Source organism: Daphnia magna, linkage group LG2 (genome assembly GCF_020631705.1).
Source record: "Daphnia magna isolate NIES linkage group LG2, ASM2063170v1.1, whole genome shotgun sequence".
Classification (NCBI taxonomy): domain Eukaryota; kingdom Metazoa; phylum Arthropoda; class Branchiopoda; order Diplostraca; family Daphniidae; genus Daphnia; species Daphnia magna.
The window spans coordinates 17,965,568-17,990,091 of NC_059183.1; the positions used below are offsets into that span (position 1 = coordinate 17,965,568).

Below are 24,524 nucleotides of genomic sequence, written 5' to 3' on the forward strand. Positions count from 1 at the left end.
ATGGAAACAAAAGTCAAGTTTTTAATTTGTTATTGGAACAATACACACATATCGCACTGAATTAATCCGCCAGGGAGATCGACCGGTCAAGGGGAAAAGTGGCCACAGAAAAGAAGATACCCCAGATGTGCACTTTAACCCCCCAAGATAGAAAAAATTTTTCTGTTAAATTAATAAACTTTAACAAAAAAAGAAAGATTATTAAATAAGAACACCAGAGTTACCAGCAGGATAATTGGCCATTTACCTTAATTTTGCCAAAATTCGAATTTACGTTCAGATTAACAAAATGCAAAAAAAAGCATTTTAGGTCGCAACGCCTTCGTAACAGAACATTTTTCATCTCCTTCCATACAAAGCAGCTAGTTGATGTAGTAGATAGATATGTCAGCATCTACAGTGATGAATAATACATGTGTGGTAATCAACAGCAAAATGACAGTGTTTAAACAATGGGTAAATAAACTTTGTAACCTGACCACAAACATCTGCTGCAAACATTTTAAATGTCTTTCTTGTTCACATTCCATCCTAATTTTATATTAATGCAACAAACTATGGTTTATCATTCAACTTGCATCCTTGATTGATTGCTTCTTCTTAGATAATTTTTCAATAACTTGATTACCTAAATTTATCCACAGATGTTGATCTCCAGGAATTTCCGATTTTTCATCAAGAATACTTTTACAGGAGTTTCTAACAAAGACGGTATTTAACTATTTCGTCAACTGAGAAAGGAAATCTTTTGTTGTTTTACCTAGCATATTTTCTTTCTTAAGTTCTTCATATTGGTTTTTCCCTTTACATGATTTTTCCTATTTTAAGCCTGGTCAGATGGATTATTAACTGCAGACAACAGATCAGCATTCCATGGTCTACAGCTTCCAAAAGGTATACGTAGTATACATGAATTCATGTTTGTAGACTAAACAAATACCTTTCAAGCTTCTGTCCAGCAGCAAGTTGAAACCATTGAAATTGAACTAACACAATTTGAAAAGGGTGACATGATAAGCATACAAAATTTACAGTTACCTTTAGAATAACTGAGCTCTGACATGTGTTCGGGGTCTGATTCAATTCAATGCAATAACTTAGGTCCCGAATTCCCGATAAGGTAAAAGCTATTGCAGTATTGCTCCCCAGAATTCTTGGGGCCTCTAGCGCCCAAGAATGCTATTGCCCCCCAGAATCCAGGGGGCACTAGTGTTTGCTGTAAATTTTCTTTTTTTTTTTTTTTACATTTTCTTTCGTCCAACTTCCTGAAGCCTTAGTGAAGTTTCTAAAATAAAATTTTTTCGAGAGGATTGAGACAACAAGGCAGATTACAAAGATAGGAAAGATTGAGTAAATTGAATTCACTTCCTTGAACTTCTCGATACTGCGGGCACCTAGCGTGCAACAATTTTCAACTCTGACTATTGTGCGACTGTTTTCAGCGCCTCTTGTGGAGATAAATGTCAGCATTCGCTGCTACAAAGTTTAACTGTACGATTCAAATATAGAGTACCATTTCATCTCCCAAGACAACACAGATAGTAATATTTTTTCTATTAATTCAAACATTTTAAATTATTAAATTAAAATGTTTGAATTTGATTTCACCTGGAATCGTTTCATTGCTAAATTTTTGGTCCGCAAGAAGACAGGTGGGGCGAGACACTCGACTTATAATAGAATATCAAGAACACCGTTAACAATAAACGTGGAAGGAATCGAAACCAATTAGAAATGCTATCTCTTCTTTGTGATCCTTTGTATTTCCTTAGAAAAGCCCTGTTAGTCCATCTATTCTTGACTGCCATATTTGCTGTATGAAAAAATTCGACATCCAAGTTATTTCAGTAAATGTCAAAATTTCTGCCAGTTCAGAATGGATGGACTTTTTTTTAAGTAATGGCTAATATCTAGATTTTTTGCTGTACAAAATAAAACTATAATTTAAGTCACATTCGATATTGACGCAGAATGTTAGACAAACGCATTGCAATAAAAGGGGAAGTTAAAGCAAAGCCATATTACCAGGCCCGAAGTAACATATGAGGTAGGCTAAGTTCACACCAAACGCAGTTGAGTAAAAAAATTAAATAAAATCTTACAAAATCAGGTCCCCAGCAAAACTCGTTTGCTTTCCACTCTTCTCTTCGGTGTCAACGTACCAGAGGCATCTGTATGTCTTCTGTCTTCTTTAGAATGATTTTACATGTAATGTAAAAAAAAAAAAACGAAACAAAAAAAGAAGTCATAACGCAAACCAACTTAGAAATATTTCCGAATCCCGAATCAACAATTGCTGATACAATGTGATAAGGGTGTATTGGCCTAATGCAAATTGTTTGACTTTTTCAACGAACGTGAGTGAATTCGTAAGTAATGCTAGAGCAATAACCAGTTGATTTTTCCAATTGAATGCAAGGATTCTTTAACAATTCCCAACTGCTAAAAAACTAAATTACTTGTTAACCTTGAGGCAAGCTGGATGACCACTTCGGTCATTTGCCCCGTGATAAAATTTTTTGTCGACTGCTGACTACCCGAGATAAGCAGGTTTGTGCAGTCTCTCCATTACATGTATACTTTTATCAGCACACGTTCTTCTCATCCTTTTCTTTGTAAATAATGATTTACATTCTTTACCTGCACATATGCCTTTGCACTCGGCTTTGTCTGACAGAACAGGATTTTCAAGCTAGTGTCGGTAGTATAAATGCCTGATATTTGTAGAGATGTCATTCAGTAGTTCAGCAGCAAGAAACACTGTAACCGTCCCAACCATCGTCTACGACAGACAATGAAGCAGGTAGGCCACAACAGATCAGTCTTCCCGTCTTACCAATTTCAGTTGTTTGCGCGGCTTTTCATAATTTCATAAACTGTAAAAAAAAAATGAAATAAGTAAGAAAAAAAGCGGCAATTTGTTACTTAACCAATTCGTTGTTTGAAGTGAATGGATGACTTCATGATTTCCTTTGTTCGTCAGTCTATTGTTTTAGTTTTCTTGGCCATCTCCGTCGCGGTGGCTCTCCAACCGTCGCCAATGGAAGTGTTCCTTATGGGATACCGTTATGGGTTAGCTGCGTCGAAACAGGCTGTTTTTGGTTCGATCGAATCTCCTGCCCCGCAACCTGTTTCCCGTTCATCCGGAGGCAGCTCCGCGGCTGCTAGACCAGCTTTCCGCTCCATCGACGACAGTGAACTTGGAACAGTGAGAATATTATTTAAATACATTCTTTTCTTTTACTAATTGCGTGTTAACAAATCAAGAGTGACATCCCAATTTTCACCGTGGATGGAAGCTCGGCGAAAAAGTTCCGTCAAATCTCCGGAGCAGTTCCTTTGCGACGTGAAGAAACCCTGATGTTCCGCAAAACATTCCCCGAAAATATGTATCCCAATGCGGATTTCGTGTCTTACGGCACGAACTGTGACTTCAGCGCGGAGACACCGTTGTACATCGTCCAAAATGTCACCGACCCCATCAAATGCGGAAGTCATTTCTGCTATGGTGACCGGAGATGCACTCACTTTGCCCATCACTACAACACGAACCTTTGCCGCATCATCAGCTCATTCGGAGCAGGATCTACCATGGTTTCCCGCGTCAGTGACATCCAAGCTGGATACATTTGTGGATTCATCCCGAACCGAGCTTGCAATCCCAACTCGTCTCTGCAAAAGTGCATCACGTTGGACGTTTAGAAATCCAACCGAACGGCCTGATAATCAAATTGGTTTAAATTAATACTGGTATAATACAATTCGGTTAAATTAAATGTTTCATTTTTACGCATTCAGATTTTTTTTTTTTTTTTTGGTAAACAATTACAATCCCCCCCAACCCAAGATTGTTTTGTTAACGTCATGTTACACTAAACGCATCAAAAACGGTCATTGATTTTCGGACATGGTCGAGGAAACATAAATGAAATGCAGGTGGAGTTATTTTAAAGTCAAAAATACATTCCTTTTTCAGCACGAGCAAAACACTAAGATTTATTTGTAGTTGACGTTTTGATAGACTCCGGTTAAGAATGAATGCTTATTAAAGTGGCAATAATCTATTAAAAGTAAGTTGTATGTGCTTAACATTCATAAGTAACGGGTTAATATTTACAACATAAAAGCAAGATGTAAACCGCTATGACGAGTCTCTAACAAACCGGCCAAAGTGACCACTGCCTTAAGTGCTTGATGTGAAAATCCACAACCTGGGGACCCACAGCATTAGAACCATAAATATGCAGGATATTTGCTAGTTAGCATGCAGACAAATGGAAGGTGGACGTTCACGAAAGGTTCTCAAATGAGATGACTTGAACGATAAATGCCATAGCCGTCTACCGGTTATAACGGGAACGATTGCACAAGATATGTGGAAATTCAGTAATGAGGAAATCTATCTCTCTTCACACAACCTTTTTAAAAATCAATTATTATTTTTTTAACAAAAAAAAATATATGAATAATTTATGTGGAGTTCAAAGCCCTGATATCTCTAAAGAATTTCGCAGAAATGTAACAAATACAGAGTTTAAAAACGCGTCTCTTTCGTTTCTTGCCCCAACTACAGCTTTTACTGCTTACCTTGATAGAGTTTCTTATGACCTTACATTTATGATACACTAACCGCAAAATAGTCTAAATATTCTAAGCAAGCGATAGAAAATCATCAAACGAATGCTTCTGATGGTGCCTTTTTTGTCCCAACATGTTTCAATCACATGTCATATCTTTTACACGAAACATAAAATTGGATTAACGTTCTTTACCTCGGTTAGACAGAAGCATCATTTTAACATGGGTTCCATCAAACAGCGAGTTATTGTCGACAGCATGTGTTGTTTTTGTTGTTTTTTCAACCTTCTTCCATCACACAAACTGACAATCATACAGTGCAAGAGCTCGAAAGGATAAACACAATGATGCAAAAACCACTTCAATGAGAAACTGAACAAACAAAAATTATAAAAAGTATGTGTTGGAGAACTAAGTCGAAGAAGTTACAGACGGCATCGTCAATCATTGAAATGTCTATGTGATAAGTTTGAAAGACTGCTCAAATGGACAAAGAAAAATATGCAATCGCAGAAGGATAGTTGCCAAAAGTAGATTGCGGAAACATTGCCAGAAAAACGAAATAGAATTTAGTGTGAAAGCGTTATACATTGTTGCCACCTTGCACTCGCACGCACACGTAATCTACTACTTTGAAGGTGAATTTAATAATGATGAATTTAAAAAAAAATATTTCTCAAATTGCCTATCAGAAATTTACCGAATGAATATTATATCCAGACGATGCCAAGTGTTTAGAATAGAAACGAAAAACAAATCAATTGATTAGGAAAATACAGGAAACGAATTGAAATTTTGACAGGGAGATGAATCACGTAACCGACATTCGCTCACAAGACGGGTCAGATCATCGTACAACAAGGGAAGCCGAAAATGGAAAAGGAAACAGATAAAATGTTCTAGGAAAAAGTCAATCAAACGTTTTACATACAGCCACATGTGAAAAAGAAATCAAAAAGTTCCAAAAAAATCCAGCAAATATGCGCAAGAGTGACGTTGACAGGAGACCACAAATCGAGTGAAATTTAGTTTTCTTTTTCTGGTTGTTTCTTCCATAAAGATGAATTTGGTGTGGTAATAAACATTCCGCCACGTGCCTGGTAGACAGACAGGCGACGGACTCGGATTCGAATCGTCCAGATTCATTCATTCGCTCAAGACACACATTTCTTTCTCTTTTTTTTCCTTTTAAAGATTAAATGGCAGTGTAGTGCTGTGTATACACCAATCCAGGATATAATTCCAACCCCCGCTTTGGTTCAAACCTCACTCTTATACGGCTAAATGGTGACAGGAAAAAAAAAAATAGTCAAATCAAAGAAAACAAACAAGTCTGTTTTCAAACGAGTTATACATCAAACAAACACACATTCAGATAAATTTGCTACATCGATTTCCTAACACGCTTTTGCTAGATTCTTGGTTAGCTTATAGTTATAGTGGTAGTAATAGTAAGTTATCATAGTTTATATGGGGGGTTGGGGGTGGGAGTGGCGGCGTAATCAGTTTTTTGATCCAATCGAACAAAATTATGAAAGAAGAAGCGGTCTGTGATTCTTTTTTTGGTTTCTTGTTAATTTATCTTTGCGGTTTCCTCTATGTGATAAAACACATCTAGTTCCTTGCCAACTTCGGTTTGTTCCGTTTTTGTTTTGTTTTTTCCGGTTGGGAATGGAAATTTTAAAAACAATCTACACGCCACAGAGAAAATACAAAGAAAAAATGAAAAAAAAAAAGGAAATTGACGGTCGATTGGATGTTGTTTTTCTCCAAAATTTGTATGAATTGCTTGAGATATATAATTTGAATGATGACACGAGGGGATAATTTCTGACAAAAGAAAAAAAAAAATGTTAAGGTCAAAATATCGCGCGATTTTCTTTTCGCTTCCTCCTCGTTCTATGGTGGATCTATTCGCACAATACAAAAAGACGTAGCTGCACAACCATCAGTTTTCTCCTATTTTTTTTTTTTTCTTCTTTTTTAATAATAACACTTGCCTATCGATATGAGAAAAAAAAGCATCAAAGAAAAAGGGACAAACGTGGAACCGACAATTTAAGAGGACGTTTTTAGAATTGGATGTTTTTCATTTTAAATGATTTTTCTTTTCTTTTTAAATATTTGATGATTGCAAATATCTCGACGTGAAATCATATGGGGGATCTGGGGGCGAGGGGGGGTTAGAGGGACACTAGGTGTGGCAACAGCTAGGCCGAACGTCATCAAACGATTGAAAGAGAGGTCCGCATGACAATGTCTAGGACAATATAGCAGGATCATCTTTTTCTCATCTTTCAATATTTAAATGACGCACAAATAACATCACAGCAAAGTTTTCTCTCGGCATTCTCTTTCGCTCTAATCGCACATTCTCTAATCGACTCGGACTCGCAGTGGCACCCACAAACACAAACGGAAAAATAAAGCCTGACCTGCCCATAAAGAAAAAATAATAAAGGCAAAAAAAAAATATGTATAAATAAAAAATAAAAATAAACGAAAATAGAAACGGAAACTCACGCACTCTCATCTTGCCTGTCAACAACAAACTTATCAAGCCCACGAGAATTTTTTTTCTTTTTTAAGATTTGATTAACACAAACACTGCCCCATCTACCAAGCGGCATTTGTTTTTTTGTTTTTTTTTGGGGGAGGGGGGATGAAGGAAAAGGAAAAAAAAAATGGAGGATTTTGAATGAAAAAATATTAACCAAAAAATGAAAAAAAAAAAAAAGAAAAATAAATAAAACACAAGGTCTGTGTCGTGGAATGGAGGTTCCAAACTACGAAGCGAAAAGGGATTTCTATCTTCCATTATGAGCCATCCTTTGTAAAAGGTGACATCCACGACCATTTGTTTTTCCAGTTGATTCGACAAGACTTTTTGCGTCTGCTGATTGATTAATTACTTTTCCTTTCTTTTTTTCTTCTTTCCTCACAGAAGAGATGGTTGTTGAATAGTTTCAGTTGATCACAAAATGATTTAAAAGTGTGAAGCGAATGGGGGGGGAGGGTAATAAATGGAGAAAAAAAAAAATGAAAACCAGCGATTCGTTCTCATTTCCTGTAAAGAAAGCGGAGAAAGAGAGTTAATCTTAATCGTAGCTACAATTTGTAAATGCTACAGACTTGTGAGAGACGGAAGAAGGTCCTGGAGAACTGTCGGCAGCAACAGCAGACGAAATTGGCGTTACGGCTGTAGCTCCTGCTCCACCTACGCTACTACCTCCACCTCCACCATTACTTCCACCATCCTTCATCTTGTCCACATAATCGGAGAAAATGTCACGGAAACGCGACCACGACTTCTCCGGAATTGTCACAGCTGTACGGTAGTTGGTCTTGACCTGTTTTGATCCATTTACTTTGAATCATTACTTATTGAATAATAATAATAATTTTAAAAAATGTCAGAAATAAACCTCCGAAATGCGCATATAGATGCCTCGATTGTTCTGACCGATGTCAAAGTAAAAGTTCTTGTTTTCCACACGCAAATGTCTGCCTTCAGGTAGCTCACCTGTAATTTAGCCAATGTAATCACAAATGACCACGTTGCAATCATAAACGTTGAAAACAAAAAGGAACCTTTGAATCCGCCATCGTCGGTGCCAAATTCCTCGAGTAGGTCGGTGAGTGCGTCACGAAATTCAATCATTCCTTGGGCAGGGATGGCGATCTGCGAACGGGGACCTCCTCTAGCTATCGTTTGTGACACCTAAAAAAAAAAAAGCCAATCAACGATAAAAAAAAAAAAGAAAATAAGAGAGAGATGAGATGTCGTTTGTTGACGTTTCATCTGCAATGTGAAGATTCTGACCCGAAGGAATCGTCCACGTGAATTCTCTTTCAAGTCAAGATAGTAACGTCTATTGTCCTTTGTCATCATTTCCGACTTGAGTTTGCCATCCTCGGGCAGGTTATCGGGATTGGGGGGACCTGTTTCATATGATTTCACAATCAAATAAAGAAATAAAAGACAAAAGAATGTCAGCAATGATGCTTCTTTTAACATGTAATCCATCTGATTGATTCCATCGTACTACCGAGCGAAGCGTAGAAATCGCTAAACGACGACAGGTGGCCACGGAATTCGGCGGCCGTCGACAACGCCAAGAAAATTTGGCTGCGGCGGCCATCAGCGCCAATCTATTGACAACAGATAGCCACGATTGAATGATCATTGACTGCGCAATGCGGTCACCAATTTAGCGATGCAAACATGCTAGACACGATTGAGTGATTTCACAATTGATGTCGTTGCATCATTTATACCTCGGCCACTTTGATGAATCTCCCGCGCCGGTTTTGTTTGACGTCAAGGTAGAATCTCTTCGACTGGATCTGCAGCATTTTGGAAGCAAGTTCTTGCTCACCTGGTTGGCCCGGCCCTGTTGCATTCGATTCACAAAACGTGGAAATTAACACACACACACACACACACACCCCATACAAATTTTAAAAATCAATAAGACTATTAAGAATAGACGTATAGCAAAAACTAAACAAGTGCACACAAACACACACACAAAAGAACAAAACACTTGAACTAGTTCACTGTAATCACACTGGCTCTTACAATCTTCCATGATGACGAGATTACTTGTTGATGAAAAAACGCGGAACGATTAAAAAGAATAATATTTTTGGGTTTTTAAAAGAGAAGGAACTGCACGGTCTGGCTAAACCGCTACGACTTTGGGCTGCATTAAAGCCGAAATAAGGCAAAGCAAAAAAAAAGGAAGAAAAAAAAAAAAGAAACACAAAACAAACAAAAAAAAACGGGGGGGATGCAATCACGATTGAATTGCGTAAGTGAACAAATCGCATGATCCCCGGCCAGACGACGGCAGACCACGAGCGAGACTAGAAAGAGACTGCCGCAGAAAGGGCGAACGGTCTCAACCGACAGATTTTTCAGGGCGTTCAGTTCTCTTGTGTTCAATTTCGCCTCAAGACTCCACTTTGGGCTTCTCGAAACCAACCGTCTAATCCCCCCCCCCACCTCCGCTTTACCTACACTACACCTTTACCTGCTACCTGGCCAGACTCTCTTTTGTTTTGTTTCTCTCTCTCTTTCTCTCTCCCCCTCTCTCCCGTTGCCTTCTACAATGGCTCCAGGCATGCAACGGAGACGTTCGTCGTCTTCTTCCTAGACGTCGTTCAAAAATTAAAAAAAAAAAAAAAGCTCCCAAGAAAAAAAGAAAAGAAAAGGCAGAATTCCGGTAATTCCGCATTGGTTCACTCGGGCATAGCAAAGAAAAGAAGAAAAAAAAAACCCAGAAGGTGATGGTCCTGGAGGATTGCACCAATTTCTACAATTTTGTTGTTGTTGTTGTTGGCCAGCTTGTGTAAACGATTTGGGTGGTCGGTCTTATGCCAATGTCACACGACCGGCTGGGCTATTCGTTTCGTCACGGTCGTCATTCTCCCTATCCAATTTTTTCCACCCTCTTTCTTTTTTTCTTCTTTTCTTAAACTTAATCATAATTTTTTTTTTTCTTCTTTAATTTGTTAATCGCATTTCAAAATTCTTTCAGGGGCGAGGTGCGAAAGAAACGCGTCTCGTTTGCGATGGTCCAGTTTGCGTCGACATCTGTCAGGAAAAAATTGGATAGGTGTACAGCACGTGTCGTCATCGTGAGGGAATGGTACGCAAGGCCATTGCGTTTACAAAATGGAATCACACATAAGCCGAAAGAAACAGACAGACAGCCCCCTGTATGTCTTTTTGCGGTCATTTCTCTTTCTCTTTCTTGTCTTATCCTCCTCTTTTTCCCTCTCTTTCTTATTCGTCCATATTCTGCGACACGCCGTGCAATCACTTGTCTGACGGCGCACACACGGTCCAACCGCCAGGTAAAATCAGGAGTTTACACGTGCCATCTTGGTGACGCAAAAAAATAAAAAACGCGGAATCAAACAAAGGAATATCCAATGAAAGAAGAAGAAAATGAGGTTTACATGTACGATCACTTGAATAGGAAAAAATTAGTCGACGATCAAGTGTATAGCAATCAATCGTTTCTTTCGGCATGGACGATACGGCCGATGAAAAGATCTGGAACCATTTGGGCGAAAAAATTGTTGATGATGATAATGGGGAAAACGAAAAGAAAAATGCAGCGTATATATAGACATGCACGCAGACAAGCCCGATGCGTGAAAACGGGCCAAGGTCGGTTCGATGAGTCTGAGTGTGTTGCGTTCGTGAGTATGGATCAATACTCCCCCCCCTTCTCCTCGTGTGTGCGTATTTTATCCCGAAGCCGTCGGCGTCGCCATCCCGCTGCGACCCGCCCCCATTTTTTGCGGATCGAGCGTCTGGACCGAAATTCGGTTTCCAGACAGATCCGCCGATTTCTCTCTCCCGAACCGACCGTCTGACTTCCATTTGCCCGCGGTGTGCGTGTGTGTGTGTGTGTGTGTGCATTTTTTGTTGTTGTTGTTGTCGTCCTCTTCTTCTCTTCTTGTATTTTTTTTTTCTTTCCTCCATTTCCTCTCCTTTTCGAAAAAATTTTTTTTCCGCATTTATAACAGAGAGAATGGTGATGGTTGTGGGGTTTTCGGTTGGCTCTCTCTTCTTCTTCGCCATCGTGTCTTATTTCTTTTGTTTTATTTCGCCAAGTAAAACGACAGCGCAGTCACCAGACCGTTCACACGCGGCCGCACCGCAAATACAAAAACATATTTCTTTTCCTTTCTTCTTTCTCTCTCTCTCTCTCTCTCTCGAAAAAAAATGGAAAGAGATACGATGTTAAATTTTTTCTCTCTTTTCTTCTGCTTTCTTGAAAACAAAAACACAAAATATGGGGGGAAGAAGAAAAATGGGTAAATCGTCTGGGCCCCAGGCTGCTGCGACTCTCCGCAACTCTTTCCTCTATCCGTTCCACCAACTGGTTCGTGCGTGCAAACCATTTTTTTTAAATATTTTATTCCAGATTCTCCTTCTTCCTTAACTTTATCATACCCCTTAGTTCTTATTCATCTGATTTCCTTCCCTCCAAACGCTTCTATTTTTCTTTTCAAAATATGCGCAACACGATTGCGTACTTATTCACGAAAATGACAGCGCAATGGCAAACACGGGTGGGGGGGGGGGGAAGCAATCGGGTTGGTTTTATTCGAAAAATAGAAAAAAGCAACAAAAAAATAACGAGGGTTGCAACTCATCTGACAAAAAAAAAGGCAAAAAAAAAAGGAGATGAGAGCGAGTGAACGTGTCGGATGATGAACGATCGTGAAAATTCAGATTTTTTATTTAAAAAAAAAACTCACCGAATTCCCGTCATTATCGGAAGTTGGTTTTCTCTAAGTTACTATAGTGGGAATACTAAACTAATGGGCTCCTTTTCTGATTAGGAAACCTGAAACTAACGAGCAGTTGAATCCGGCTCGTTAGACGACATGATAATGCCGCGCCTACCATCTGCTGGTGCACATCCATCAACTAATAACGAGATAGAAAGATAGATCCGTGGATAGATAGATAGTTAAACGAGCGATGTCATTTGAACTAGAACGGTTTGTGCGATGTTCCCATCATCCACGGGCAAGCATTTCACTTATTGGGGGGACTGACGCTGTTTGTAGGTTAATCGTTTCGTCCTCGGCGTTTGAATTGCTGTTGCCATGCGAAAAAGAGAAAAGAAATGGCCAATTTCTGGAGGAAAAAATAAACAAAACTTGTAAGTCATAAGTTCTAAGCGCAACAATGACAAGAAAAAGCCAGTCCCCTTTTGTTCGGGCTTTTCGTGTTGCTACTGTTCTATATCCTACTTGTGTTTCATGGATTAATTAATGGGACGGCCTGGAGATGGATGGACACAGAGGAAGCAAGGACTTCCGAACACAAAAGAAAGTGATAAAGAAGAAAGAACCAAGTGAACCCTCTTCTAGCTGGCAGCGGCAGGATCGATCGATCCACGTTGTCACCTGGCCGTTATAGTCCTATTGCAGAAACCGTCTGTCACGCTCAACTTTCGTCTAGTCTCGTCACGTACTTCTTTTTTCCATGTACGGAGAGAGCACCATGTTTAAATCGGGATTTTGTCGCACGGCAATCAACGAGACAACAAAATGATTGGCCAAACGGGAGGAGAGTAGGGCAGCCGACGACGCCTCAATTTTCGTACCTGCTAAATCGGATCCTAAGCCAGAAATGTCGCTATCGGCGCCGCCACTACCGCCGCCGCCACCGCCGCTGCGGAAATGGCGAGTCTCACGCGGCGGAGGATGGTAATCGCGGCCAACATTGCCACCACCACCACCACCGCCACTACCTCCGCCTCCGGCAGTCGGCCGTTGATCAGTTCGACTGCTTCGCTGATGACGATGATGATGCTGCTGATGATACGCGTCTCTATCGAAATCACCCCCTCCGTCACTGGAATCGGAACCACCGAACATGGTGAATGCGTGAGTGATCGGCCGGCCGGGACGGATAGATGGACGTCAAACAAAAGGCAGGAAAATTTGGTCTTGTTCTTGCTGGAGGATTACGTTGTCAACTGTGACGCTGAAACAATTCTGCTTTTGCCTCGAAATTTGAATTCACCAACACAATTTTTATCCGGCGTTTTTGTTTTGTTTTTTTTTTTTCTTTTCTTTTGTTTTCTTCGGTGAGAGGAAGTGGGTTGGAAGGGGGGGTTGGGTTGGGTGAATTGGTCCCCTGTTGGTTCCGTGTGCGAATCAATAAATGGAAGGGGGTCTGCGGCGCCTCAAACCGATGGATGGACGATAACAAAAACAAAAACAAAAAAAAAAAAAAAAACACGCAACACTTCAACAATCGCGAATAATGGCGTCGATGATCAAAAAAATGTGAGGCGTCCGACTGGTTTGGCCAAATGACTTGTGATGCACGAGAAAAGGTTGGCGGTGCTGTTGCCTAGTCGTAACAAAGTTTCGGATTGGGTGCGGGTGATTGACCGACGTCGTCGTGATGGCCGTCGTCCTCGTTGTCGTCTTAGACCGACGTCGACTTGGACGAATCTTTGGATCGGCGAATCGGTTCCGATCCGTGACACGGCACCGGTCGATCCGCGAATCCGGCCCAACTTGCCAAACGGCTCCTTTGTTGTGCACGCAGGAGCTTTGGGCCTTCTTCCGGGACACCAAATCGAAACACACTGGACGTGTGCTCGTCTCTGGTCGTTCGGGCAGCGGAAAAGAGTCTTCTTCTTCTTCTCAGACTATGCTGGATTGAGCACATTCGAAATGGCGACGACTAAAACGGTCAGCAGAAATCGGCAAATAGAAGAGACAACGAACAACGGCAGCAGTACAACAGTAAAAGAAAGGAGACTCTCTCTTTTTTCAGTCCGGCAATCCGCAAGAATCCGCAGTTGCAATTTTTTTCTTTTTTTCTTTTTTTCTTCAAAGGGGAGGGAAGGAAAGCGATGGAGATACAGAAAGAAACCACGAAAGGGTGGTCCGGGAGGAGGTGCTAGAAGGATAGGAGGAGTCGGCCGGGATCCCTGCACAATACACCACGCACACACCCGCGCCCGCGCACACACACAGTCCAACACACACAACAGCTTTGGCCAGCTTCGTGCCACCGACTGGTCTGAACTACACGGCCGTCAAAGACAACACTACCCAGAGATTTCTATGAGGTTTTTGGCCCAGTACTTCAGCGCCACCATTCCGCCAATTCGGAAAGCACCGGGCGCAATCCACCTTTTTCTCATTTTTCCACATTTCGTGTCTATTGAATAAGAATAGAAAAAAAAAAGGGAATCAACCGAAACCGGGGAATTCATTCCCACGCACGTGTCACGCTGACAAAATCAATTGTTTTACGAGACTGCAGGATATCAGAGCAAAAAATAAAAAATAAAAGAAAAAAAGTATGTGACATAAATAAGCAAAAACCTTTCCGGATGAGACTTTCATCGGAAACAGCTCGCAGTTCTGTATCGGATCAGAACAAGAGGAAAAAGCAAGTGCCAAAAAGATCGCGGAATGGCGCAAATTTTTGCTTATGATAACGAACAATGTCACCGACCGATCAGGACCAAAGTAGATCGTAACGCCCCTAGTCTGAAAGATAAATGCAGTCTAAAATTAGTGCAGAACGGGATCAAAGCAGCCGTTTCAGAAAGGCAACAACCAAAAAGGAGGCCACAGCGCAGACACCGACCGACTGAACGGAACAGATGCTGAGACCTACCCTACCGTCCTCAAAAAAGAGTCTAGCCAGTTCAACCACCTCAACACGTGCCCGCATACTAGATTGTTGAGGACCAGAGATAGTCGATTAAAAAAAAAAAAAACGAATAGAAGGGAAGAAATTACTTGGAACCGATGGCATTGTTGACTGGACATAATTTCAATTCATCAAGGTCTTAACAGTAGGCTAGAATGGCTTCAGATTCGTTCAGCTATTTTTCAACTGACAGCTTTCTCTTCAAGGCTCTCCAAGAACCAGATCTAGTAAAACAGTTGTACGCGTCAATTTGATTCTTAGGAAAACATTGAACAAACCCGTTAAGCCTGTTTCATCCAACCACCTTAAAGGCGATCTGATGCGAGCGACAACATCAACACTAAATAAAGCCATGCCTCATTTCATCAAAAACAACTCGGGCGCATCTCCCTGTTGGTGCCCCTACATCTACTACAAAGTGGAAGACCTTATCAACCCGTCCTTTGACGTCTTTTTAAAACTCGTATCAATTGTTCTTTACCCATCGATGTCCAGTATGCCCACAATTCGGGGTCGATGTCGTTGTAGTTCAAAGAATGATTCAAAAAATCCATGCTGCTGCAGTCACCTCCTATAACATGCACCATTTATCAGTCGATTTCGAAAAACAAATTGCACTTGCACAGCTAACTCTTTAACTGGAGCACTGATCCTGGGCGTCTTTCTCGATCAATCGTTTAACAACGACAATGATACTTCGTCCTGGTACATTCTCGACTTGGTCAACACCTATGTCAAAACCGAAACTAAAACGTGAGATCCGCTACAACGTATAGGTGTATGCATATTCATGCTGATAAGGACAAGGTCGTACAACCCTTATAGAGCTATTTAACGGATCAATCCAGCCCAACTGTGCTGGGCCACTATCGAACTCCTCTCACTCTTTTAGCCGTGGCCGCCTCTGTCGTGACGAAACAAACACTTCATTCGAATTAGCCTTGAATAGTTTTGTAGAAGATAGAAAAAAAGTTTTTCTAGAAATCGTGTTTCAACGCCCCCGGAACTGTTCGATGACAAGACCCCGCCCGTCTCACATTTTCATTCCAAACAGCCCTTTTTTTTTTACTTTATTAGAGAAATCCTTGAGCCATTCCATGTTTGAGGTGGACTGAAACAATATGACACTAAATCTCTTCAACAAAGATGTCTAGGCTATAAAACTGAGCTCGCTAGAAGAAAAGAACAGCTGACCAGCCAAGGGTATTTGATAGGCAGCTGTTCGAACTGAGAATGGCCTTTGTTGGATGTGACAACTTCTCTAGAAAAATAAAGACAATCCAGTGTTTCCATCAAAGCAGTTTAGGGAAGAAGACAGTCAATTCATGACCAATTATGACCAAAAATTAACAGAAGAATATCTGACTGCTCATCAGGGCTATGGAAATTTGCCTAGCAACAACTTTAGGGAAAAATCAAGATGGAGATTCAGGTGAGATTATTTAAAGAAAACATCATTACTAATCATTATACATACCAAAACCACATGATTTCAGTTTAAGATATGTAAATACCAACATAAGACTTGCGTTAACCAATTAGGATGATTCTTAAGTGACAAAGAATCTCAGTTGATCACATTCACGTCAGTTTCGGATAATTTCAACAGATTTCGGTTGCAGAGTTAATGCTAAACATCAAATCACTATTTTAATGAACTGTCATTTAGTACTTACCTTCAGAAAATTCTCCCGAAGCAGCTTCATCTTCGAATTCTAGTTCACTCATTATGTTTGCTCTCCATAACAAATGGAATAACCAAAATGTAACTGTTTTGATACAGGAGGGTCGGTAGATGTCTCCGTAAGACATTGGTAGTTCTCCCGTCGGTAGATGGCGGTATGAATGTTCCGAAACTAGCCTCTTCTTCCACTCCCATCATCGCAATTGTTCATGTTCATGGAAGATTAAAACGACTTACGATCAATCTCTTCATTGAATAGAAAAGTTGTTTAAGGGGGGAAATGCTTTGGATTGTATTTGTAACGGCAATACATATCACAAACCATTTCACACACGCATAATTTTGTATTCTTATTCGTTCTCCTCTGAGCGGAGGCGGGCGTTGGGGTTGGTGATCTTGATGGCCAACTGCTTGGCTCTTTCGACGATGATCTTGCGCTTCTTGGAAGAGACGGCATGTGCAATCTCTGCGCAATACTTGCGGTTCTGCATCATAAGGATTTCCAACTCCTATGAAAGAGAAAATGATCAGTAAAATTAAAGCACAGCCTATTATGCTTCATCTTCCTAGTATTGAACTACTCTAGTCAACCACTGACATGAAAATAATAATATCATTTGTCCCATACAAAAGTTTAATCAACTGTTTTATGAATTGTTACAAACCTTGACGTTGTTCACAACAACTTTCCTGAAGCCATTGGGAAGCATGTGCTTCGTGTTTTTAGCAGAACCATAACCAACTTTTGGCATAAGGTACTGTCCCTTAAACTTCCTGCGGACTCTGTTGTCAATACCCTTTGGTCTACGCCAGTTCCTCTGTATACACCAACAACAGTTAATAAGTTCACTTAGATATAAAAAGGTTTTAAGCCAATTACCTTGAGCTTGTCATAGCGATCGCTCTGATGACGAATAAACTGCTTCGTCCTCTTTTTAACGATCTTCGGCCTTGATGCAGGGCGGATTGCCATTTTTAGGTCTCAATTCTACGATTTACAATAAAAACATTACCATCATCAGTTGGAATGGCGAAGCCCAAAAAATTACAAATAGAAGTACAAAAAGTATTCCACACAAAATCCAGTGAACAAACACTTGAAATGAACCACAAAATTACTGCTATAAAATAAGAATAATTTTGTATCTCGTGCAGTGTTTATCTAAAGGATGAAGTCGGATATTATTCTTTAAATTCACGAGTTCACGTACCAGGTTGAAGTGCTCAGCGAAAGAGCAAGCCAATGGAAAAGACCAAAACTACCAAGACAGACGTAAAAGGTAGAGCTAAACAGCAAATGTGTTGTACATTTGAGCAATTTTGCCATATTTCTCAAAAACTATTTGAAATTTATTGGCTAGTTAGTTCTTTTCTATATTTAAACTTGGTCCTGAAATTTTGTTGCTGTTTAATTCAGTGATCTTAATTTGAATAACAATAATATTAAATAACGATTAACGAAGACGTTGCACGTAAAAGGCCTGAGGGTAAGACAGCTGTAGCAGAAACTATTTGTGTGATGTTGGTGTGAGAAAGAAGTTTGTAATTTTGTCTACTGAAGTTGCATTTAATTTACCACCACAGAGAGATGGCCCTTAGTGGCTTTGTCGACTTTTTCCAGAAAGGAAAGGTAATCAAACCAATGAATTAGCTTACCTGCACGTATTAGAGATTTCTTGTTAGAACGTAAAACGATTTGTTTGCGCCCAATAGCCCACTGTTTCCACATTCCACATTATCGGAACAAGTTGTTTACAACCACAGTCTATTTCCGGCGTGTTATCTTACCGGTTTCTCAATGTTTTTTTTTAAAACAGACCTTCAAACCAAAGAAAAAATTTGAACCTGGAACATTGCGATACTCCTTACACACACAAGCACAGGCTTCATTAAGTTCTGGAATTAATCTCCGAGCTGCAGTTTTACTTCCCCCTGGTGAAGATCTGAATGACTGGATAGCAGTTCATGGTATTATGATTGAATAAGCTAGAAAAAAAATCAAAATTTAAAGTTATATTCCCTCTTTGATGCAGTGGTAGATTTTTTCAATCGCATTAATTTGATCTATGGCACCATTTCTGACTATTGCACTGAAACATCATGCCCCACAATGTCAGGAGGGCCCAAATTTGAATATCTTTGGGCTGATGGCAACAAATACAAGAAACCTACAAAACTACCAGCACCTCAGTACATCTCATTGCTGATGGAATGGGCAGAAGCTCAAATTAACAATGAATCTCTTTTCCCTGTTAGCACTGGTATATCTTCCTACTTTCAGTGGTCAATATTATTACATTTTTATAAGAGCTTTCGTTTTTAACCAGATATCCCATTTCCGAAGACGTTCTCCAGCCAGTGCAAGAAAATTCTAACGCGTCTTTTTCGTGTATTTGTCCACGTTTATATTCACCATTTTGATCGTCTGGTTGCGATTGGTGCTGAAGCGCATGTTAACACGTGCTATAAACATTTCTTTTATTTCATTCGTCAATTCGATCTAATTGGTGATCGAGAACTGGAACCTTTGCAAGAGATGACAGCCCATATTTGCAAAGATCCTCCCATCGAGTGCATCAACTCCCCGTCACGCTCTAACAATCGATGATGGCAACCCAGTCAATGTAAATAGGAAAAGAAATTAAACAGGTGTGTTCCTTCAGATATTGTATCCCCTGTTATTGACCGAATTTTCCATAATATTATTTAACCTGTAACAAGTTTGTTTTCACCCCATATATTCGGTATGTACTGTCTCGTGTAATTGTTGAATCCGACATTTTTTTTCTTTCTTTTTAACATTATTGCAATGATTAAAAAATCCGAATTCTTAGCAACCCACGTAAGATGCATCTCGGCAATACAAATCTCCTATTTCACTGCTCAATTTCCTTTGTGAAAATTTTTAGTTTTGAAAATTGTAAAATATCCGCGAGAATGATGGAAAAGTTGCAGTTTGATATTTTCAACTAAATTTTTCAAAAATGAGAACAAGTCGATGACAGTTACTCGTTTAAGTACTTCACAATGGTTTTTTCCATGTCAAAAGGATTGACGTTGGCGGCAGATCGTTCCACTGGCTGCCCTTGCTTGTTGATGACAAACTGTTCAACGGAATGGAATAACGTTTAAGAGTTGTAACACTTATGCGCTTTAGAAATATTACAACCTACCTTGGTGAAATTCCATTTGATTGCACTGCAGAGCGTAAAACATAAACAACTGGTCATGAAAAAATTATACTGTTTTATTCTTACTCAATAAGCAAACCGCCTTGCTTTTCTTTGAGGTATTTCCAGAGCGGATGAGCATCTTCTCCGTTAACATTGATTTTAGAAAATACGTCGAATTTTCCATCTCCTTTGTATCCAGAGATAAAGCACTTGATTTCTTCACTAGTGCCAGGCTCTTGTGACATGAACTGATTACATGGAAAGGCCAAAATTTTCAAACCCTGAAATAAGAATAGCTGTGACATAATTGACATGTGAGGAATAATTAAGCATCCTAACAACACAGAAGCCTACAGTAAAATATTGATCTATAATTCATGAAAATTTCATTTAACATTATTCTTTTTGCCAATTGCCAGGTATGGAAACAACACCTGAACTAGTAGATTATCAATAGCAACAACCATTATACGTAGGAATGAGACAAAATCAGTAGGCTACCATTTTCCAAAGACATATCACAATGGACAAATAGAAAACCCACTAACATTCAATATCATCAAATAAATTTCAATACTCTTTGAAAGACAAAACTCACTTTTGATTCAAATCTGTCATACAAGTCCACAAGTTGTGTGTAGTTCACTGTGAATTGAGAAAAAAACAAGAAAATCATTGTTGGTCATTGCACACACATACAAAAATATCTAGAATATTACCATGGGTATACCCACACTTTGAGGCAACATTTACAATAATACAGACATGATTCCTTAATAGAAAAGTGTACTGTGTTAGATTGAAAACAGCAAGATAGCTTTTTGTTTTTACCTGTATTTCTCCAGTGACACTTGATTCCCATCTATGTCTAACACTGTAAAGTCGTAAATCGATGTTGCAGATTTATAGTCGGCATTGCCGATATCTTCAGCTGAAGTCTTTTAATAACCAGAAGTTTTATTGAATCTATAACTATAAGTACAGTTCGGAAATTCTTATTACCATTCTGTCAAGGGCAAGGAGGTCGGACGACGAAGTCCACGCACGACTACCACCGTAAATAAAAGTGGTTGAACTGACGTTACCTATTAAAGACTGTAGCTTACAGTATGTCGGGACTGCACCTGGCCCGTTCCTATATATACGGAACACTGTCTTGATTTTGATGCCGCTTCCGCGTTTATCTTAGACGAAAAAAAAAAAAAAACTCATTGCAAATTGTCAAAATGAAGGCGGCAATCATTTAAAATCTTCATATATACTAGCTGGTTGATGGAAAAAAATTCTATTTACGGTTTTTAATGTGATATCCTGAGATCCCTTACATCCAAATGAAGATTTTGGTTGTCACGCTCATTTTAACCTTCTTTCGTTTAGTTACAACAGCACGTTTATAATTCGACACTGTTTCATTTTCTTTCGAAATAAGGCGACAATACAATTTCTTACAAATTCATTGTTAATCATTAGTGAAATAGTAGCATCCTGACTTCTCCATGCCAATAAGGCTTTTTAGAGAGTCTGTCATTTTTATTCCCTCTGATCACAAATAGAACTCGATTGGAAATGAATGGCGCTTCTAGAGCAAAAAAGGCATACAAGCTAAAATTTTTCTTACAACTTAGCCACTCACTACTGGTTCAGGTATTTCAGTAAATCCTTTTCCATGTCCTACGAAATATCAAACGAACTATTAGATATTTGATGTTCTTTTTGCGTAGCAAACTTTTTCTTACAAAAGGATCCGTAGTCGTGGCATGACGAGCAACTGGTTGACCATTCTTGTCTACAATAAACTTGGTGAAATTCCATTTAATGCCGCTACAAATAAGATAAATAAAATTATAGACACAAAATAAACACATGGAAAATTGCCTAGTATTTCTTTTTTTACTCTGTGAGGGTTCCTCCTTGTTTTTTCTTTAAATATTTCCATAGAGGATGTGCACCATCACCATTGACATCTATCTTGGCAAACATGTCAAACTTCACATTGTAGTTGGCTGCAAAAGTCTTGATCTCAGAATTGGTTCCTGGTTCTTGGGATCCAAACTGTTGTGTGAAAAATAGTATGCCTTGATTCATTAGACATACTGTAAATACAAGACAATGTGACAGAAACTATAAATATTTAATTAATTTCTGATTACCTGATTACAAGGGAAACCAAGAATCTTCAGACCCTTAAAAATAAATTTATCAGAAATTAGTAGAATTCTGCCATTAATAGAATTGTCTCAGTGTTACCTTTGGAATCACCATACTTTTCATGCAGCGCAACTAACTGAGTGTAGTTGACTTTTGTCTTGCCTCATTTTGACGCAACATTGACAATTATGCAAACATGCCCCCTATTTGTAAATTTTTTTGTTATTGCTGCAAAAAAGATAAGTTAAGTTATTACAAACTTGTATCTGTCGAGGGATACTGTGTTTCCATCTATGTCAACAGCAGTAAAATCATAGATCGATTGGGCTTGTTTATAGTTGACATTGCCACTCCCTTCTAATGGGGATGCCTGAAAACAAGTAGTAGAGTATTATAAAAATTGCTACAACCATAACTTTTCCAGACTTTTACCATAATGGTGCTGTATTTAGAGTAGCTAGCTAGTAGAAGAGCTCCTCCGGTTATACTACGAAAACCTATAAGTGAGACAACAGAATGACGTATTAAAGAATCTGCTGTACACGATGATGCAGCAGTATTTAATCAGTTTTTACGCACAATGAAAGGCTGGGCTAAAGCCTTAAACCTCCCTAAGGAAAATTGATAACGATAACCACAACACATACCATTTCCGATAAGTCCCATGCCGAAAAACAATGTCGTTTTCTGCGTTTTTTTGAATAATACAAATTAATTCCGAATTATTTCACTAACGGTAATATCTTTTTTCTACGCATTTGTCATGCTTATCAAGATGAGACTAAAGAGCATCTTGAAAAACATTAGATATGCTCGTTTAAAAAATGTGTAAAAATCTGAAGTGTGGCAAAGGAGCATGGACAGCCCTTCGCTACAATCCGATTGATCTAGTTTCGGTGATTGCCGATTGTTCTGCCTGTTTCGCTAAACTGAAGAATTCATTGCTGTCAACCGCGACTTTATAAAAAAATCGAATTCGTGAGTTGAGCCATAGTTGGAAAGGTGTTGCGAATTTGACGAGACGTTTGAGGTGCGAAACGAACCATTAAAAGCTTTGTCATTGGATCAGTCCAAAGATTTGTTAAAATGTTGTTATTTTTAGCATTTGTATTGGCTGTAAATGTCATGACCTCCATTGTGCAATCGATTGATTCATGCCAAAAAATGCATGACTGCTAAAAGTTATGATGAAGTTCACGTAACTATTAGCTACAATTTCCGACATGAAATTGTGTTTAAAAATAGAAAGCACTGATGGATCATTCAAAAAAGAGCTATATAAATTATAGCTGGTATCAAAGAAGATTACATTAGTAGCTTACATTTGATTCATGTCGACTGTTTATTAGCTGCGTCACGCATCACAAAGTCACTGCTTGAATTTCCGTTCATTTATCAGTCAGTATTTTAATCAAGAAGTGGGGAGGTAACAAAGACTTTTCGTCTTAAGTGGTCTCAGCACTTTGCCTTTTGAAATATATTGCTTGCCATCGATCGATACATCAAACCAAACTAGAATGTAGGTATCAACAATGACAGCATATCGTTGATCATTCGAAAATCGCTCTGTAAGGAGCATCGTCTTTTTCTCAGAGTACGCAGTAATTCTTTTTTTTTCTTTATGGCAGCCTTTTCTCGTAGTCACCTATCTTAGAACGTCCAGATGGTAATCTGTCCCCGGGATGGCCATCTTTCTTCGTTGATGAACAAAAAGCTAGCAGGAAAACCGAAAAGCAACGAAATGATTGGCCGATTCGTGCGGTAAGGAAATTTGTGATTCCATAACTCTTTTACCAAAGTTTCTATCACATCCCAAGTGTTCTTCTCTCAGGGTTTCTATTATTCCCCTCCACACATTTACCTGGTTTGGTTTCGACGGAAAATGGCTTCCAGTTCCCCCTGTTGTCACATTGTTGGTTTATCAGAGTTTCCAACCGAAATCTAAGCAGATGCTAGACGTCAAGTCTGTATTTTAACGATCCCCGGTGACTTACACCACATGCATTCATGGCTTAAGCTTGATTGTATCAGGTGCAGATGGTTAAATCATTTGAATGCCACTCTCCAGCGTGCACGTAAAGTAGATGGCACGTCTCAATAGACCCATTTTTTCCCCTTCTTTTACGTGCATGTCCAGCAGCAACTTCAACCATCTGCACAGTGAGACGACCACCTGCTTTTAATCTCTCCCGTATCTATTCCCGCATTCAAACTTTTTTTTTTTACCACAAAATAAAACGATGCTTTTGTGACTGTTGAACGAAATAACGTGAAATGATAGCGGGCGCCATTATTTCATAGTTTAACCCCTTCCCAGAAGATCCTGTTAAAGTATATATTTTTTCCAGTTCCATCCAACAATTTCACGTATCTCATAATCTTTAAGAACTCGGGAATTCAAAGTTGCGTCTGCGTGAGGTCAACTGTGACGGCAGCCGTAAAATAAACTTTATCATTGCTCATTTACGTATAGTCTCCTACAGCTCTCGGGACGTGGAAGGAGCTCCAGTTCTGTTATTTAGAATCGATTTCAAGTCGCCTGGGATGTGGCGCTGGGAATAAAATCCCCTTCCTCGGATGCGTGTACTGAGTGCCCTCCTCTCTGCAAATATGTAATGATTCGTGTCCTTAAAAGACAACATTGTCTCAAGGAACCATTTCACATTGGAAGCAATTAGGACGAGAGCAGACATCGTCCAACGTCCACCAACAAAGCGCTGCTGTT

The 24,524-nt window shown here is 39.4% G+C and overlaps 6 protein-coding genes and 4 long non-coding RNA genes across 20 annotated transcripts; 5 read left to right on the forward strand and 5 right to left on the reverse strand.

The window, feature by feature from the left end:
• Positions 1–13: 13 nt before the first annotated feature.
• LOC123470023 lies at positions 14–2,090 on the reverse strand. 3 transcript variants are annotated; one of them, XR_006643390.1, is made up of 5 exons: positions 1,039–2,089; positions 941–986; positions 761–878; positions 248–699; positions 14–178 (listed from the first exon to the last, which is right to left on the reverse strand). It is a non-coding gene; the product is annotated as an uncharacterized LOC123470023 (long non-coding RNA). The 3 variants fall into 3 exon arrangements; XR_006643392.1 differs by having other exon boundaries at positions 761–884; positions 941–2,090; XR_006643389.1 differs by having other exon boundaries at positions 941–2,088.
• A 562-nt stretch (positions 2,091–2,652) lies between these two features.
• LOC116916348 lies at positions 2,653–3,776 on the forward strand. The gene is made up of 3 exons (XM_032921573.2): positions 2,653–2,803; positions 2,984–3,208; positions 3,268–3,776. The coding sequence occupies exons 1-3, from the start codon at positions 2,795–2,797 to the stop codon at positions 3,700–3,702; spliced, it is 669 nt and encodes a 222-aa protein (XP_032777464.2). The 5' UTR covers positions 2,653–2,794; the 3' UTR covers positions 3,703–3,776.
• A 917-nt stretch (positions 3,777–4,693) lies between these two features.
• On the reverse strand, positions 4,694–16,613 carry LOC116916347 (transcriptional activator protein Pur-beta). Of its 4 annotated transcripts, none has more exons than XM_045169503.1 (8): positions 16,471–16,613; positions 8,857–8,972; positions 8,625–8,730; positions 8,402–8,520; positions 8,170–8,299; positions 8,004–8,101; positions 7,711–7,928; positions 4,694–7,645 (listed from the first exon to the last, which is right to left on the reverse strand). In XM_045169503.1, the coding sequence occupies exons 1-8, from the start codon at positions 16,604–16,606 to the stop codon at positions 7,639–7,641; spliced, it is 930 nt and encodes a 309-aa protein (XP_045025438.1). In that variant the 5' UTR covers positions 16,607–16,613; the 3' UTR covers positions 4,694–7,638. The 4 variants fall into 4 exon arrangements, with proteins under 4 accessions (XP_045025438.1, XP_045025439.1, XP_032777463.1 ...); XM_045169504.1 differs by lacking the exon at positions 16,471–16,613 and adding an exon at positions 15,276–15,481; XM_032921572.2 differs by lacking the exon at positions 16,471–16,613 and adding an exon at positions 12,717–14,191.
• Positions 13,716–24,265, forward strand: LOC116916354. 2 transcript variants are annotated; one of them, XR_006643396.1, is made up of 5 exons: positions 13,716–13,726; positions 22,691–22,829; positions 22,902–23,318; positions 23,428–23,560; positions 23,631–24,265. It is a non-coding gene; the product is annotated as an uncharacterized LOC116916354 (long non-coding RNA). The 2 variants fall into 2 exon arrangements; XR_006643395.1 differs by having other exon boundaries at positions 22,691–23,318.
• On the forward strand, positions 15,594–16,934 carry LOC123470025. Its single transcript, XR_006643399.1, has 2 exons — positions 15,594–16,226; positions 16,578–16,934. It is a non-coding gene; the product is annotated as an uncharacterized LOC123470025 (long non-coding RNA).
• Positions 16,746–17,824, reverse strand: LOC116916353 (60S ribosomal protein L32). 2 transcript variants are annotated; one of them, XM_032921577.2, is made up of 4 exons: positions 17,690–17,824; positions 17,359–17,466; positions 17,144–17,296; positions 16,746–16,987 (listed from the first exon to the last, which is right to left on the reverse strand). In XM_032921577.2, the coding sequence occupies exons 2-4, from the start codon at positions 17,449–17,451 to the stop codon at positions 16,829–16,831; spliced, it is 405 nt and encodes a 134-aa protein (XP_032777468.1). In that variant the 5' UTR covers positions 17,452–17,466; positions 17,690–17,824; the 3' UTR covers positions 16,746–16,828. The 2 variants fall into 2 exon arrangements, with proteins under 2 accessions (XP_032777468.1, XP_045025444.1); XM_045169509.1 differs by lacking the exon at positions 17,690–17,824 and adding an exon at positions 17,540–17,671.
• LOC116916350 (MOB kinase activator-like 3) lies at positions 17,948–19,365 on the forward strand. The gene is made up of 4 exons (XM_032921575.2): positions 17,948–18,108; positions 18,296–18,446; positions 18,512–18,739; positions 18,806–19,365. The coding sequence occupies exons 1-4, from the start codon at positions 18,067–18,069 to the stop codon at positions 19,084–19,086; spliced, it is 702 nt and encodes a 233-aa protein (XP_032777466.1). The 5' UTR covers positions 17,948–18,066; the 3' UTR covers positions 19,087–19,365.
• LOC116916349 (glutathione peroxidase) lies at positions 19,417–20,802 on the reverse strand. 2 transcript variants are annotated; one of them, XM_032921574.2, is made up of 7 exons: positions 20,654–20,802; positions 20,483–20,589; positions 20,371–20,423; positions 20,250–20,296; positions 19,736–19,932; positions 19,652–19,676; positions 19,417–19,582 (listed from the first exon to the last, which is right to left on the reverse strand). In XM_032921574.2, exons 1-7 carry the CDS (start codon positions 20,654–20,656, stop codon positions 19,484–19,486), a joined length of 531 nt encoding a protein of 176 aa, XP_032777465.2. In that variant the 5' UTR covers positions 20,657–20,802; the 3' UTR covers positions 19,417–19,483. The 2 variants fall into 2 exon arrangements, with proteins under 2 accessions (XP_032777465.2, XP_045025443.1); XM_045169508.1 differs by having other exon boundaries at positions 19,736–19,947; positions 20,654–20,688.
• LOC116916359 lies at positions 19,866–21,323 on the forward strand. Its single transcript, XR_004390614.2, has 2 exons — positions 19,866–20,006; positions 20,071–21,323. It is a non-coding gene; the product is annotated as an uncharacterized LOC116916359 (long non-coding RNA).
• LOC116916352 (phospholipid hydroperoxide glutathione peroxidase-like) lies at positions 21,042–22,617 on the reverse strand. 3 transcript variants are annotated; one of them, XM_045169506.1, is made up of 8 exons: positions 22,447–22,617; positions 22,232–22,296; positions 22,060–22,169; positions 21,899–22,002; positions 21,802–21,833; positions 21,546–21,703; positions 21,388–21,472; positions 21,042–21,322 (listed from the first exon to the last, which is right to left on the reverse strand). In XM_045169506.1, exons 1-8 carry the CDS (start codon positions 22,463–22,465, stop codon positions 21,284–21,286), a joined length of 612 nt encoding a protein of 203 aa, XP_045025441.1. In that variant the 5' UTR covers positions 22,466–22,617; the 3' UTR covers positions 21,042–21,283. The 3 variants fall into 3 exon arrangements, with proteins under 3 accessions (XP_045025441.1, XP_045025440.1, XP_045025442.1); XM_045169505.1 differs by having other exon boundaries at positions 21,802–21,837; positions 21,903–22,002; positions 22,447–22,612; XM_045169507.1 differs by lacking the exon at positions 22,447–22,617 and adding an exon at positions 22,379–22,445 and having other exon boundaries at positions 21,802–21,837; positions 21,903–22,002.
• Positions 24,266–24,524: the final 259 nt, after the last annotated feature.